The following is a 12210-nucleotide window of genomic DNA, read 5'->3' as shown; positions in this document are numbered from 1 at the left end:
GTGGGCGGTCTGGAAGTGGTTAAAAAAATCCTGAATTTTCCAGGCTTTTTATGTTTATTAAAAGTTCCAGGCTTTTTATGTTTATTAAAAGTCAGCAGCTACAAAATGTGTAGCTGCTGACTATTAATAAACAGACACTTTCATGTTCCACTGTCCAGCGATGCGGCGCCCGGAGCGTCGCTCCTCTCCTCCATTGCCACTCTGGGCACCCGGCCGTGACAGCTTTTGGCTTCATATATATATATATCACACATACATATATATATATATATATATATATATATATATACTGTATATATGTGTGTGTGTGTGTTATGATATTCTCAGAGTGGATTAGATATCTTGTTCCCTAACCATATAGCTGTGTTTATTTATATTTACCACTGCATTGAAATATTCAAGAATATTAACTAAATTATACAAAGTTTTTGGAGGTTTTTATCCTATTACTTGATCAAAATAATAATCAGCCAACAAATCGAATAATCTTTAGTTACAGCCTCCCTTCCTCCATTGATCTCACACAGCATTGGCTGCTTCTACCACCCCCTGTGGCTTGTAATGGGGACTTGTGTATATCAGTATGCATTATAAACGGGTTTAGTTTGCATACATTTGCAAATACATGCACCAGTTACATGACCCCTGTGCACCCCATTCCCCCTGTTTATATATCTACCATCCTGGCTGGGCCGCTGGGTGTCTGGGCACTGCACACAGGACACCATCCCTGGGTCGTAGTATTGTTGCAATGAGCAGTGCTCTGGACGCTGCAGGGGGATGGAATAGAGAAGGCTGCTGCATGGCAGGCAGAGAATGGCCAGACACAGGCACAGGCCTCTGGAGCCCACACTGATCCTCTTCCCGGGCTCCATGGCTGAATGAGGGAGGGAGGGGGAGGAGAGGGGATAAGCAGAGACATGCAGGAGGAGGAGGGAGGGATGGATGGAGGAGTGTACACAGATCCACGTGTGATTGTCTGTAGTCCTCGCTGTGTGTATATTCAGGGCTGGCACAAGAAAGGGGCACTTTCCCTGGATGCATTGCTAACAATAGTTTTCTGTGTCATGCTCACACCACAACGCAGTTTGTTACTGAGTTCTGCAACATATCAATCTGTCTCCTTGTTTACCAAGCCCTCTTCACTCCCATCAACTCCCCTCCTTCCCTCTTCACTCCCATCAACTCCCCCTCCTTCCCTCTTCACTCCCATCAACTCCCCCTCCTTCCCTCTTCACTCCCATCAACTCCCCCTCCTTCCCTCTTCACTCCCATCAACTCCCCTCCTTCCCTCTTCACTCCCATCAACTCCCCCTCCTTCCCTCTTCACTCCCATCAACTCCCCTCCTTCCCTCTTCACTCCCATCAACTCCCCTCCTTCCCTCTTCACTCCCATCAACTCCCCCTCCTTCCCTCTTCACTCCCATCAACTCCCCTCCTTCCCTCTTCACTCCCATCAACTCCCCTCCTTCCCTCTTCACTCCCATCAACTCCCCCTCCTTCCCTCTTCACTCCCATCAACTCCCCCTCCTTCCCTCTTCACTCCCATCAACTTCCCTCTTCACTCCCATCAACTCTCCCTCCTTCCCTCTTCACTCCCATCAACTCTCCCTCCTTCCCTCTTCACTCCCATCAACTCTCCCTCCTTCCCTCTTCACTCCCATCAACTCCCCCTCCTTCCCTCTTCACTCCCATCAACTCCCCTCCTTCCCTCTTCACTCCCATCAACTCTCCCTCCTTCCCTCTTCACTCCCATCAACTCCCCCTCCTTCCCTCTTCACTCCCATCAACTCTCCCTCCTTCCCTCTTCACTCCCATCAACTCTCCCTCCTTCCCTCTTCACTCCCATCAACTCCCCCTCCTTCCCTCTTCACTCCCATCAACTCTCCCTCCTTCCCTCTTCACTCCCATCAACTTCCCTCTTCACTCCCATCAACTCCCCCTCCTTCCCTCTTCACTCCCATCAACTCTCCCTCCTTCCCTCTTCACTCCCATCAACTCTCCCTCCTTCCCTCTTCACTCCCATCAACTTCCCTCTTCACTCCCATCAACTCTCCCTCCTTCCCTCTTCACTCCCATCAACTCTCCCTCCTTCCCTCTTCACTCCCATCAACTCTCCCTCCTTCCCTCTTCACTCCCATCAACTCCCCCTCCTTCCCTCTTCACTCCCATCAACTCTCCCTCCTTCCCTCTTCACTCCCATCAACTTCCCTCTTCACTCCCATCAACTCCCCCTCCTTCCCTCTTCACTCCCATCAACTCCCCCTCCTTCCCTCTTCACTCCCATCAACTCTCCCTCCTTCCCTCTTCACTCCCATCAACTTCCCTCTTCACTCCCATCAACTCTCCCTCCTTCCCTCTTCACTCCCATCAACTCTCCCTCCTTCCCTCTTCACTCCCATCAACTCTCCCTCCTTCCCTCTTCACTCCCATCAACTCCCCCTCCTTCCCTCTTCACTCCCATCAACTCCCCCTCCTTCCCTCTTCACTCCCATCAACTTCCCTCTTCACTCCCATCAACTCTCCCTCCTTCCCTCTTCACTCCCATCAACTCCCCCTCCTTCCCTCTTCACTCCCATCAACTCCCCCTCCTTCCCTCTTCACTCCCATCAACTCTCCCTCCTTCCCTCTTCACTCCCATCAACTCTCCCTCCTTCCCTCTTCACTCCCATCAACTCTCCCTCCTTCCCTCTTCACTCCCATCAACTCTCCCTCCTTCCCTCTTCACTCCCATCAACTCTCCCTCCTTCCCTCTTCACTCCCATCAACTCCCCCTCCTTCCCTCTTCACTCCCATCAACTCTCCCTCCTTCCCTCTTCACTCCCATCAACTCTCCCTCCTTCCCTCTTCACTCCCATCAACTCCCCCTCCTTCCCTCTTCACTCCCATCAACTCTCCCTCCTTCCCTCTTCACTCCCATCAACTTCCCTCTTCACTCCCATCAACTCCCCCTCCTTCCCTCTTCACTCCCATCAACTCCCCCTCCTTCCCTCTTCACTCCCATCAACTCTCCCTCCTTCCCTCTTCACTCCCATCAACTTCCCTCTTCACTCCCATCAACTCTCCCTCCTTCCCTCTTCACTCCCATCAACTCTCCCTCCTTCCCTCTTCACTCCCATCAACTCTCCCTCCTTCCCTCTTCACTCCCATCAACTCCCCCTCCTTCCCTCTTCACTCCCATCAACTCTCCCTCCTTCCCTCTTCACTCCCATCAACTTCCCTCTTCACTCCCATCAACTCCCCCTCCTTCCCTCTTCACTCCCATCAACTCCCCCTCCTTCCCTCTTCACTCCCATCAACTCTCCCTCCTTCCCTCTTCACTCCCATCAACTTCCCTCTTCACTCCCATCAACTCTCCCTCCTTCCCTCTTCACTCCCATCAACTCTCCCTCCTTCCCTCTTCACTCCCATCAACTCTCCCTCCTTCCCTCTTCACTCCCATCAACTCCCCCTCCTTCCCTCTTCACTCCCATCAACTCCCCTCCTTCCCTCTTCACTCCCATCAACTTCCCTCTTCACTCCCATCAACTCTCCCTCCTTCCCTCTTCACTCCCATCAACTCCCCCTCCTTCCCTCTTCACTCCCATCAACTCCCCCTCCTTCCCTCTTCACTCCCATCAACTCTCCCTCCTTCCCTCTTCACTCCCATCAACTCTCCCTCCTTCCCTCTTCACTCCCATCAACTCTCCCTCCTTCCCTCTTCACTCCCATCAACTCTCCCTCCTTCCCTCTTCACTCCCATCAACTCTCCCTCCTTCCCTCTTCACTCCCATCAACTCTCCCTCCTTCCCTCTTCACTCCCATCAACTCCCCCTCCTTCCCTCTTCACTCCCATCAACTCCCCCTCCTTCCCTCTTCACTCCCATCAACTCCCCCTCCTTCCCTCTTCACTCCCATCAACTTCCCTCTTCACTCCCATCAACTCTCCCTCCTTCCCTCTTCACTCCCATCAACTCTCCCTCCTTCCCTCTTCACTCCCATCAACTCCCCCTCCTTCCCTCTTCACTCCCATCAACTCTCCCTCCTTCCCTCTTCACTCCCATCAACTCTCCCTCCTTCCCTCTTCACTCCCATCAACTCCCCCTCCTTCCCTCTTCACTCCCATCAACTCCCCCTCCTTCCCTCTTCACTCCCATCAACTTCCCTCTTCACTCCCATCAACTCTCCCTCCTTCCCTCTTCACTCCCATCAACTCCCCCTCCTTCCCTCTTCACTCCCATCAACTCTCCCTCCTTCCCTCTTCACTCCCATCAACTTCCCTCTTCACTCCCATCAACTCTCCCTCCTTCCCTCTTCACTCCCATCAACTCTCCCTCCTTCCCTCTTCACTCCCATCAACTCCCCCTCCTTCCCTCTTCACTCCCATCAACTCTCCCTCCTTCCCTCTTCACTCCCATCAACTCTCCCTCCTTCCCTCTTCACTCCCATCAACTCCCCCTCCTTCCCTCTTCACTCCCATCAACTCCCCCTCCTTCCCTCTTCACTCCCATCAACTTCCCTCTTCACTCCCATCAACTCTCCCTCCTTCCCTCTTCACTCCCATCAACTCCCCCTCCTTCCCTCTTCACTCCCATCAACTCTCCCTCCTTCCCTCTTCACTCCCATCAACTCTCCCTCCTTCCCTCTTCACTCCCATCAACTCTCCCTCCTTCCCTCTTCACTCCCATCAACTCTCCCTCCTTCCCTCTTCACTCCCATCAACTCTCCCTCCTTCCCTCTTCACTCCCATCAACTCTCCCTCCTTCCCTCTTCACTCCCATCAACTCCCCCTCCTTCCCTCTTCACTCCCATCAACTCCCCCTCCTTCCCTCTTCACTCCCATCAACTCCCCCTCCTTCCCTCTTCACTCCCATCAACTTCCCTCTTCACTCCCATCAACTCTCCCTCCTTCCCTCTTCACTCCCATCAACTCTCCCTCCTTCCCTCTTCACTCCCATCAACTCCCCCTCCTTCCCTCTTCACTCCCATCAACTCTCCCTCCTTCCCTCTTCACTCCCATCAACTCTCCCTCCTTCCCTCTTCACTCCCATCAACTCCCCCTCCTTCCCTCTTCACTCCCATCAACTCTCCCTCCTTCCCTCTTCACTCCCATCAACTTCCCTCTTCACTCCCATCAACTCCCCCTCCTTCCCTCTTCACTCCCATCAACTCCCCCTCCTTCCCTCTTCACTCCCATCAACTCTCCCTCCTTCCCTCTTCACTCCCATCAACTTCCCTCTTCACTCCCATCAACTCTCCCTCCTTCCCTCTTCACTCCCATCAACTCTCCCTCCTTCCCTCTTCACTCCCATCAACTCTCCCTCCTTCCCTCTTCACTCCCATCAACTCCCCCTCCTTCCCATCAACTCTCCCTCCTTCCCTCTTCACTCCCATCAACTTCCCTCTTCACTCCCATCAACTCCCCCTCCTTCCCTCTTCACTCCCATCAACTCCCCCTCCTTCCCTCTTCACTCCCATCAACTCTCCCTCCTTCCCTCTTCACTCCCATCAACTTCCCTCTTCACTCCCATCAACTCTCCCTCCTTCCCTCTTCACTCCCATCAACTCTCCCTCCTTCCCTCTTCACTCCCATCAACTCTCCCTCCTTCCCTCTTCACTCCCATCAACTCCCCTCCTTCCCTCTTCACTCCCATCAACTCCCCCTCCTTCCCTCTTCACTCCCATCAACTTCCCTCTTCACTCCCATCAACTCTCCCTCCTTCCCTCTTCACTCCCATCAACTCCCCCTCCTTCCCTCTTCACTCCCATCAACTCTCCCTCCTTCCCTCTTCACTCCCATCAACTCTCCCTCCTTCCCTCTTCACTCCCATCAACTCTCCCTCCTTCCCTCTTCACTCCCATCAACTCTCCCTCCTTCCCTCTTCACTCCCATCAACTCTCCCTCCTTCCCTCTTCACTCCCATCAACTCTCCCTCCTTCCCTCTTCACTCCCATCAACTCTCCCTCCTTCCCTCTTCACTCCCATCAACTCCCCCTCCTTCCCTCTTCACTCCCATCAACTCCCCCTCCTTCCCTCTTCACTCCCATCAACTCCCCCTCCTTCCCTCTTCACTCCCATCAACTTCCCTCTTCACTCCCATCAACTCTCCCTCCTTCCCTCTTCACTCCCATCAACTCTCCCTCCTTCCCTCCCATCAACTCCCCCTCCTTCCCTCTTCACTCCCATCAACTCTCCCTCCTTCCCTCTTCACTCCACCCTCCTTCCAGATAAATGGCTTTCATTTAGTCTGGCTTATTTCACACAATCCACCCGCCCCTTCTCCTAATACTTTAGCCCTTCCCCCAATCACTTTACCCCTTCTCCTATCACGTTACCCCTTCCCCTAATCACGTTATCCCTAATGCCCCCCTCCCGCTCTCTAATGCCCCCCTCTCCCTCTCTCTCCTGCTCTCCCTCTCTCCTGCCCCCCTCTCCCTCTCTCTCCTGCCCCCTCTCCCTCTCTCCTGCCCCCCTCCCTCTCTCTAGTCTAATGCAAGTGTGTTTTTCTGGAAAAGTGTGTTTTTCTGGAAAAGTGTGTTTTTCTGGAACACACTGGAACTGCAAGCACTGGTGTGAACTATGCCATTGAGAGGGGAGAGAGGGGGCAGGAGAGAGAGGGAGGGGGCATTAGAGAGAGGGAGAGGGGGGCAGGAGAGAGAGGGAGGGGGGGCAGGAGGGAGGGGGAGCAGGAGAGGGAGGGGGGCAGGAGAGAGAGGGAGAGGGGGGCATTAGAGAGAGGGAGGGCAGGAGAGAGAGGGGGCATTAGAGGGAGGGGGGCATTAGAGAGAGGGAGAGGGGGGCAGGAGAGAGAGGGAGGGGGACAGGAGAGATAGGGAGGGGGCAGGAGAGGGAGGTAGGGGGGCAGGAGAGAGAGGGAGGGGGACAGGAGAGATAGGGAGGGGGCAGGAGAGAGAGGGAGGGGGGCAGGAGAGAGAGAGGCTGACCTCAGGAGACAGTGACACACAGCGCGATTTAGGACTCGCGTGCAGGGCAATGTATCTAACTCAAAAGATGATTATAAAATGGATATTGGCACAACACATTGTGGAATGGATTTACACCTCTATTCATACACTATTATATGTGTGTGGAGATTGAACAGTATATATTGTATGTTTAAATAAGATTGGAGTGTATTAATACTTGGATTATCCTTGGGGGTTTCCACCATCATTCACAATTATTGAGGTTGTGCTGCATTTTTTCAATTGTTATTTTTTTGGGTTTTTAAGGGGAGCACTGATATAAAGGAAATTCTGATCTAATGGGTTCCTCTATGGGGTGCCCCTGTATTATGGAGGGCATAATACTGTCCCCTATATTAAGTGGGTGACATTGCAGCATTATTTCTCTCCTCCAGGTCTTTAAAATCTTATAGAGTGTAGCACAAAAAAGTTTGCCGTGCGCCGATAAAGTGTTCGGGTTTGGCTTGAAGAAAAGGTGGCAACCCTAGTTCCACTGCAGTCCACTGTTCTACTTTTTTTCTGGAACACACTGGAACTGCAAGCACTGGTGTGAACTATACCATTGAAAACCATATAACCTACTTTCTATGCATTTTTGATGCAGAAAAAAAAAACACACTGGACTGCATGTGGTGTGAACTGACCCTCAGCCTAGGTTCACACTGCTGCGAATTCAAAATCGCGGTAAAATGCGCGATTTTACCGCGATTTTGCGGCCGCGATTTCGGCCGCAATTTAATGTAAATCGCGGCCCGAAATTGCAAAAAGTAGTACAGGAACTACTTTTTGAAATCGCAGATGCGGCGTCGCACTGATTAGGACAGTGCCATTGCCGACAATTGCCGCCGATTTGAGATGCGATTTGACATGTCAAATCGCATCTCAAATCGTTCCAAATCGTACCCAGTGTGAACCAGGGCTAAAGGTAAAACTGTATTGAGTTAACCACTTCAGCTCAAGATTTTTTTTTTGCAATACAGCACTGCGTTGCTTTAACTGACAAGTGCGCAGTCGTGCAATGCTGTACCCAAATAACAGCTTTATTTTTGGTGGTATTTGATCATCTCTGCGGTTTTTTTTTTTTGCGCTATAAACAAAAGACAACCGACAATTTTATAGAATTGTTTTTTTCTACTAACAAAACATATCCAATAACATTTTTTGAAAAATCCTTTTATTTCATCAATTTAGGCCAATATGTATTCTACTACATATTTTTGGTAAAAAAAAATATCCCAATAAGTGTATATTGATTGAAAACAATCAACGGGTGCTGTCGGACATCGAGTTCCCGGGACCCACTGATAAGCTACACAGCAGGAGCGAGCCACCGGTGGCACGCACTATATATACGTGATCCTGCATAGCGTGTCCGCCCTGTAATGGTAAATCTGCTATAAGGCAGTCGGCAAGTGGGTAATAAATAAAGCTTTGTCGGTCTTTCATTCATATGGGTACTGTGGCCTGTACAGTGTGAATAAGTGTTTTTTGATGCGGCTAGAGCTGTGTAGGCAGGGTATGCTATAGGGATGCAGGTCCTAATTTGACAGGCGTGTGAGTGCAGGTGTACGGCCTTGAACACAGACAGCGTGCACTTAGGGCCACTCAACCAAAACACTACATGTGATTCGTACAGGAATCACACCGCATTCCTGTGCACATCACGTGATGTCTTTGCAATTTGAGACATATGTTTCGTATGGCTCAAATCGCATTGCATCCGCACCTGAATCGCATGGCAAGTGGAGAGGGATTAGAACACTTGTCAGTTTTTATTGCTGTCTGTACCCCTGTTAGGGAGATTCACACATTTTGGGTTGCCTTCAGAAAAGTAATAGAGCTGAAATCTTTCAATGGGGACACTAGTTCTGGGGACCAGGGGTGCAACGGATCAAAAAACTCACGGTCCAGATTGTTCCTCGGATCAGAGTCACGGATTGGACCATTTTTCGGATCGGCAAAAAAAATTCTCCCCCACTGTAATATCCACATCTCCCCCCCCCCCCACTGTAATATCCACATCTCCCCCACTGCAGTGGCGTCACTAGGGTTGGTGTCACCCCCCCACCAACTACAGTCCCCCCTCAGTAAAAAACCCCCTCCTTTGATGCAGACACCCCCTCTGTACAGACACCCCCCCTCTCAGTACAGACACCCCCGCTCCTCTCAGTACAGACACCCCCCCTCTCAGTACAGACACCCCCTCTCAGTACAGACACCCCCCCTCTCAGTACAGACACCCCCGCAGTAGTAGACACCCCCGCAGTAGTATGACTCCCAGCGGTGTGTGTGTCCCACGAGTGCAGGCTCCTCCTCCTGTAAACAGAGGATGGCCGCCGCCGGGTGTACCAAGATAGCCGCGGCTCCAGAGCTAGGCCGAAGCCATGGCCTTTCCAAATGTTATGGCCGCGGCGGCAATCCGCGGGTCACAGTGTGTGTCGATCCGAAGGGGGTGACTGTTAGGATCAACGGTGATCCGTTGCACCACTAGGGGGTACCCAAGAAATTCCCTTATTTGCAGGGATTTCTTCTCACTTTCTGTTTGGCCAGGCAGTGAAGGGAAATGAGACATAGATGACAAAAATATAAATAAATCTGACATGTGTTATAACCCTCAGAGCCGGTTCACACTGGGGCGACTTGGCATCCGACTTGAAGTCGCCTCAAGTCGCGCTGTCGAGAAAAACAATGCAAGTGAATGGGAGCGGTTTTAATACACACGACTCGAGTCGCTCCGACTTCAAAAGAAGTTCCTGTACTACTTCAATCCGACTTGTAGGCGATTTGTACCCATTGATTTCAATGGAAGTCTGATCACTGTCTTAACTGAAGCGACTTTCCAGGAAGATAACATACATTTCTCAGGCAAACCTCTCCCTCCCCCTCCCTCTCCCAGAGCTGATTGTTGTTTGATTGGCCACTGGAAAGTCTCCTGTCCTGGAGACGACTTCAAGTTGTGTTGTAAATCGCCCCAGATTGCCCTGTGGTTCATGCTCAAGTCATGTCGGAGTCGCCTCTGAAAGTCGTGTCGCCCTAGTGTGAACCGACTCTCACTGGCTCTATTCAACATGAAAAAAAAAAAAGTTTTGCCTATAGTTTTACTTTAACACTTTCCCCCAGCCTAGGCCAACCGCTAACTCACTAGTACCAATACATTTCAACCTGTCAGGATATCACCCGGAGAGTCCACCCCTTGTGACATTACAAGGGGCGAGCTCTCTCTGGGTAATGTCATTGGATGGCTGTGCCCCATGGCTATATAAGAGATGCCAGACAGCTGGCGACAACACAATGGAGGAAGACAGCCACAGAAGAAGAGCAGGGTTTTTTTTTAGCAGGTAACCGGCCGTGAGGAAGAAAACAGCAGCGGGATAAGACGGCACCGGGGGAAGACAGATGGCTGTGAGCTATTTTTTTTTTTAAGAAATGGCTTATCAAAAGCTGGCTCTTGTTTTTTTTTTTACATTTCACTGCTTTTTGGGGTGAATAGGTGTGGGTTGTTTTTATCTATTTGTGCACAGCTTGCTGTATTGAGATGTAAGCAGTTACTATTTTAACCACTTCCCGACAGCCGTACGACTATATACGGCCGCAGGGTGGTTCTACTTCTCTGGGGCAATCTGTGCGGCCAATGAGAGATGATCTCATATGTTTACATATGAGATCATTTCTCATTGCCGGCTCTCACAGACAGCGGGGCTGTCAGGGAGAGAGGAGACCGATCTGTGTCTCTTGTACAGAGACACAGATCGGTCACCTCCCCCAGTCACCCCCCTTCCCCCACAGTCAGAAAACGATATAGGGAATACATTTATCCCCTTCCTCACCCCCTAGTGTTAACCCCTTCCCTGCCAGTCACATTTATACAGTAATAAGTGCATATTTATAGCACTGATCGCAGTATAAATGTGAATGGTGCCAAAAATTTGTCAAAAGTGTCCGATGTGTCCGCCATAATGTCGCAATAAAAATCGCAGATCGCCGCCATTACTAGTAAATAAAAAATAATAATTCTGTCCCTTATTTTGTAGGCGCTATAACTTTTGCGCAAACCAGTCGCTTATTGCGATTTTTTTTTACTAAAAATATGTTAAATACGTATCGGCCTAGACTAAGGATTTTTTTTTTTCAAAATTGTCGCTCTATTTTTGTTTATAGCGCAAAAAATAAAAACCGCAGAGGTGATCAAATACCACCAAAAGAAAGCTCTATTTGTGGGAAAAAAGGACGTCAATTTTGTTTGGGAGCCAGGTCGCACGACCGCGCAATTGTCAGTTAAAGCGACGCAGTGCCGAATTGCAAAAAGTCCTCTGGGCAGGAAGGGGGTTTAAGTGCCCAGTAAGGAAGTGGTTAATGAATGATCTATTTTAATAGTACTAAACTATTGGAGGCTTTTTGTCTACTTCATCCCCATATGTGAGTCAGGATCTCTATCTGATGATAAGTCTCTGGAGGGATGGACCACCTAACCTAACCCATATTGGATCTTGATCCAAGGCTCGTGTTTTGTATCTATGAGGTAAGAGTTCTGTGATCACTGAGGTGTTGGTGGAAGCGGAAAGATTCTATGGGATTATTCTATCAAAAGGACTATTTATCAACTCTGTGAAAACTTGACCTTCAAGTTTATATTGCACAGCTTATTTGCATGATTGTGAATCACGAGCAGTATTGTTGTTTTTGAATATTCACATTATTTCCATTTATTCATTTTATGTTATATACACCTACGCATTAGGGAATAGCGCAAGACCATAAAATATTTTTATGCTTGAGCAGTTGTGAATTCATTAGGTATTGTAGCAATTCTTTACAAGGTTATTTGGATTACACATTTCTTGTAGCAGCGCAAAGGACCACTTTTTTTTTACTAATTTTCAAGTCTTGCCACAGATTCTCAATTGGGTTTAGATCTAGTCTTTGACTGGGCCATTCTAAAACATGAATATGCTTTGATCTACACCATTCCATTGTAGCTCTGGCTGTATGTTTAAGGTTGTTGTCCTGCTGGAAGGTGAACCTCTTTCCCAGTCTCAAGTCTCGAACAGGTTTTCTTCTAAGGCCTAGTACACACGAGAGGATTTATCCGCGGATAAATCCTCTCGAGGATTTCCACGGATTTGGATCCGATGGAGTGTACTCACCATAGGATCGAAATCCGCGCGGAAATCCCATCGCGATGACGACGCGGCGACGTGGTCATATAATGAATTCCACGCATGCGTCGAATCATTACGACGCATGCGGGGGATCCATTCGGACGGA

General features: G+C 49.9%; 1 protein-coding gene across 1 annotated transcript in view; it reads right to left on the bottom strand.

The window, feature by feature from the left end:
* The window catches only part of TMEM67 (transmembrane protein 67), an 81580-nt gene extending 80673 nt beyond the window's left edge, over positions 1 to 907 (bottom strand). Inside the window, exon 1 of the mRNA XM_040354660.1 lies at positions 680 to 907. Within this exon, the coding sequence (XP_040210594.1) occupies positions 680 to 875 (196 nt within the window). The 5' untranslated portion in view covers positions 876 to 907. The remainder of the gene's footprint in view (positions 1 to 679) is intronic.
* Between the last annotated feature and the right edge of the window lie 11303 nt (positions 908 to 12210).

This window comes from Rana temporaria, chromosome 5, assembly GCF_905171775.1.
Source record: "Rana temporaria chromosome 5, aRanTem1.1, whole genome shotgun sequence".
In the NCBI taxonomy this organism is placed as follows: domain Eukaryota; kingdom Metazoa; phylum Chordata; class Amphibia; order Anura; family Ranidae; genus Rana; species Rana temporaria.
Note: the sequence above shows the minus strand (reverse complement) of the source record. Positions and strands in the feature narration are given on the sequence as shown.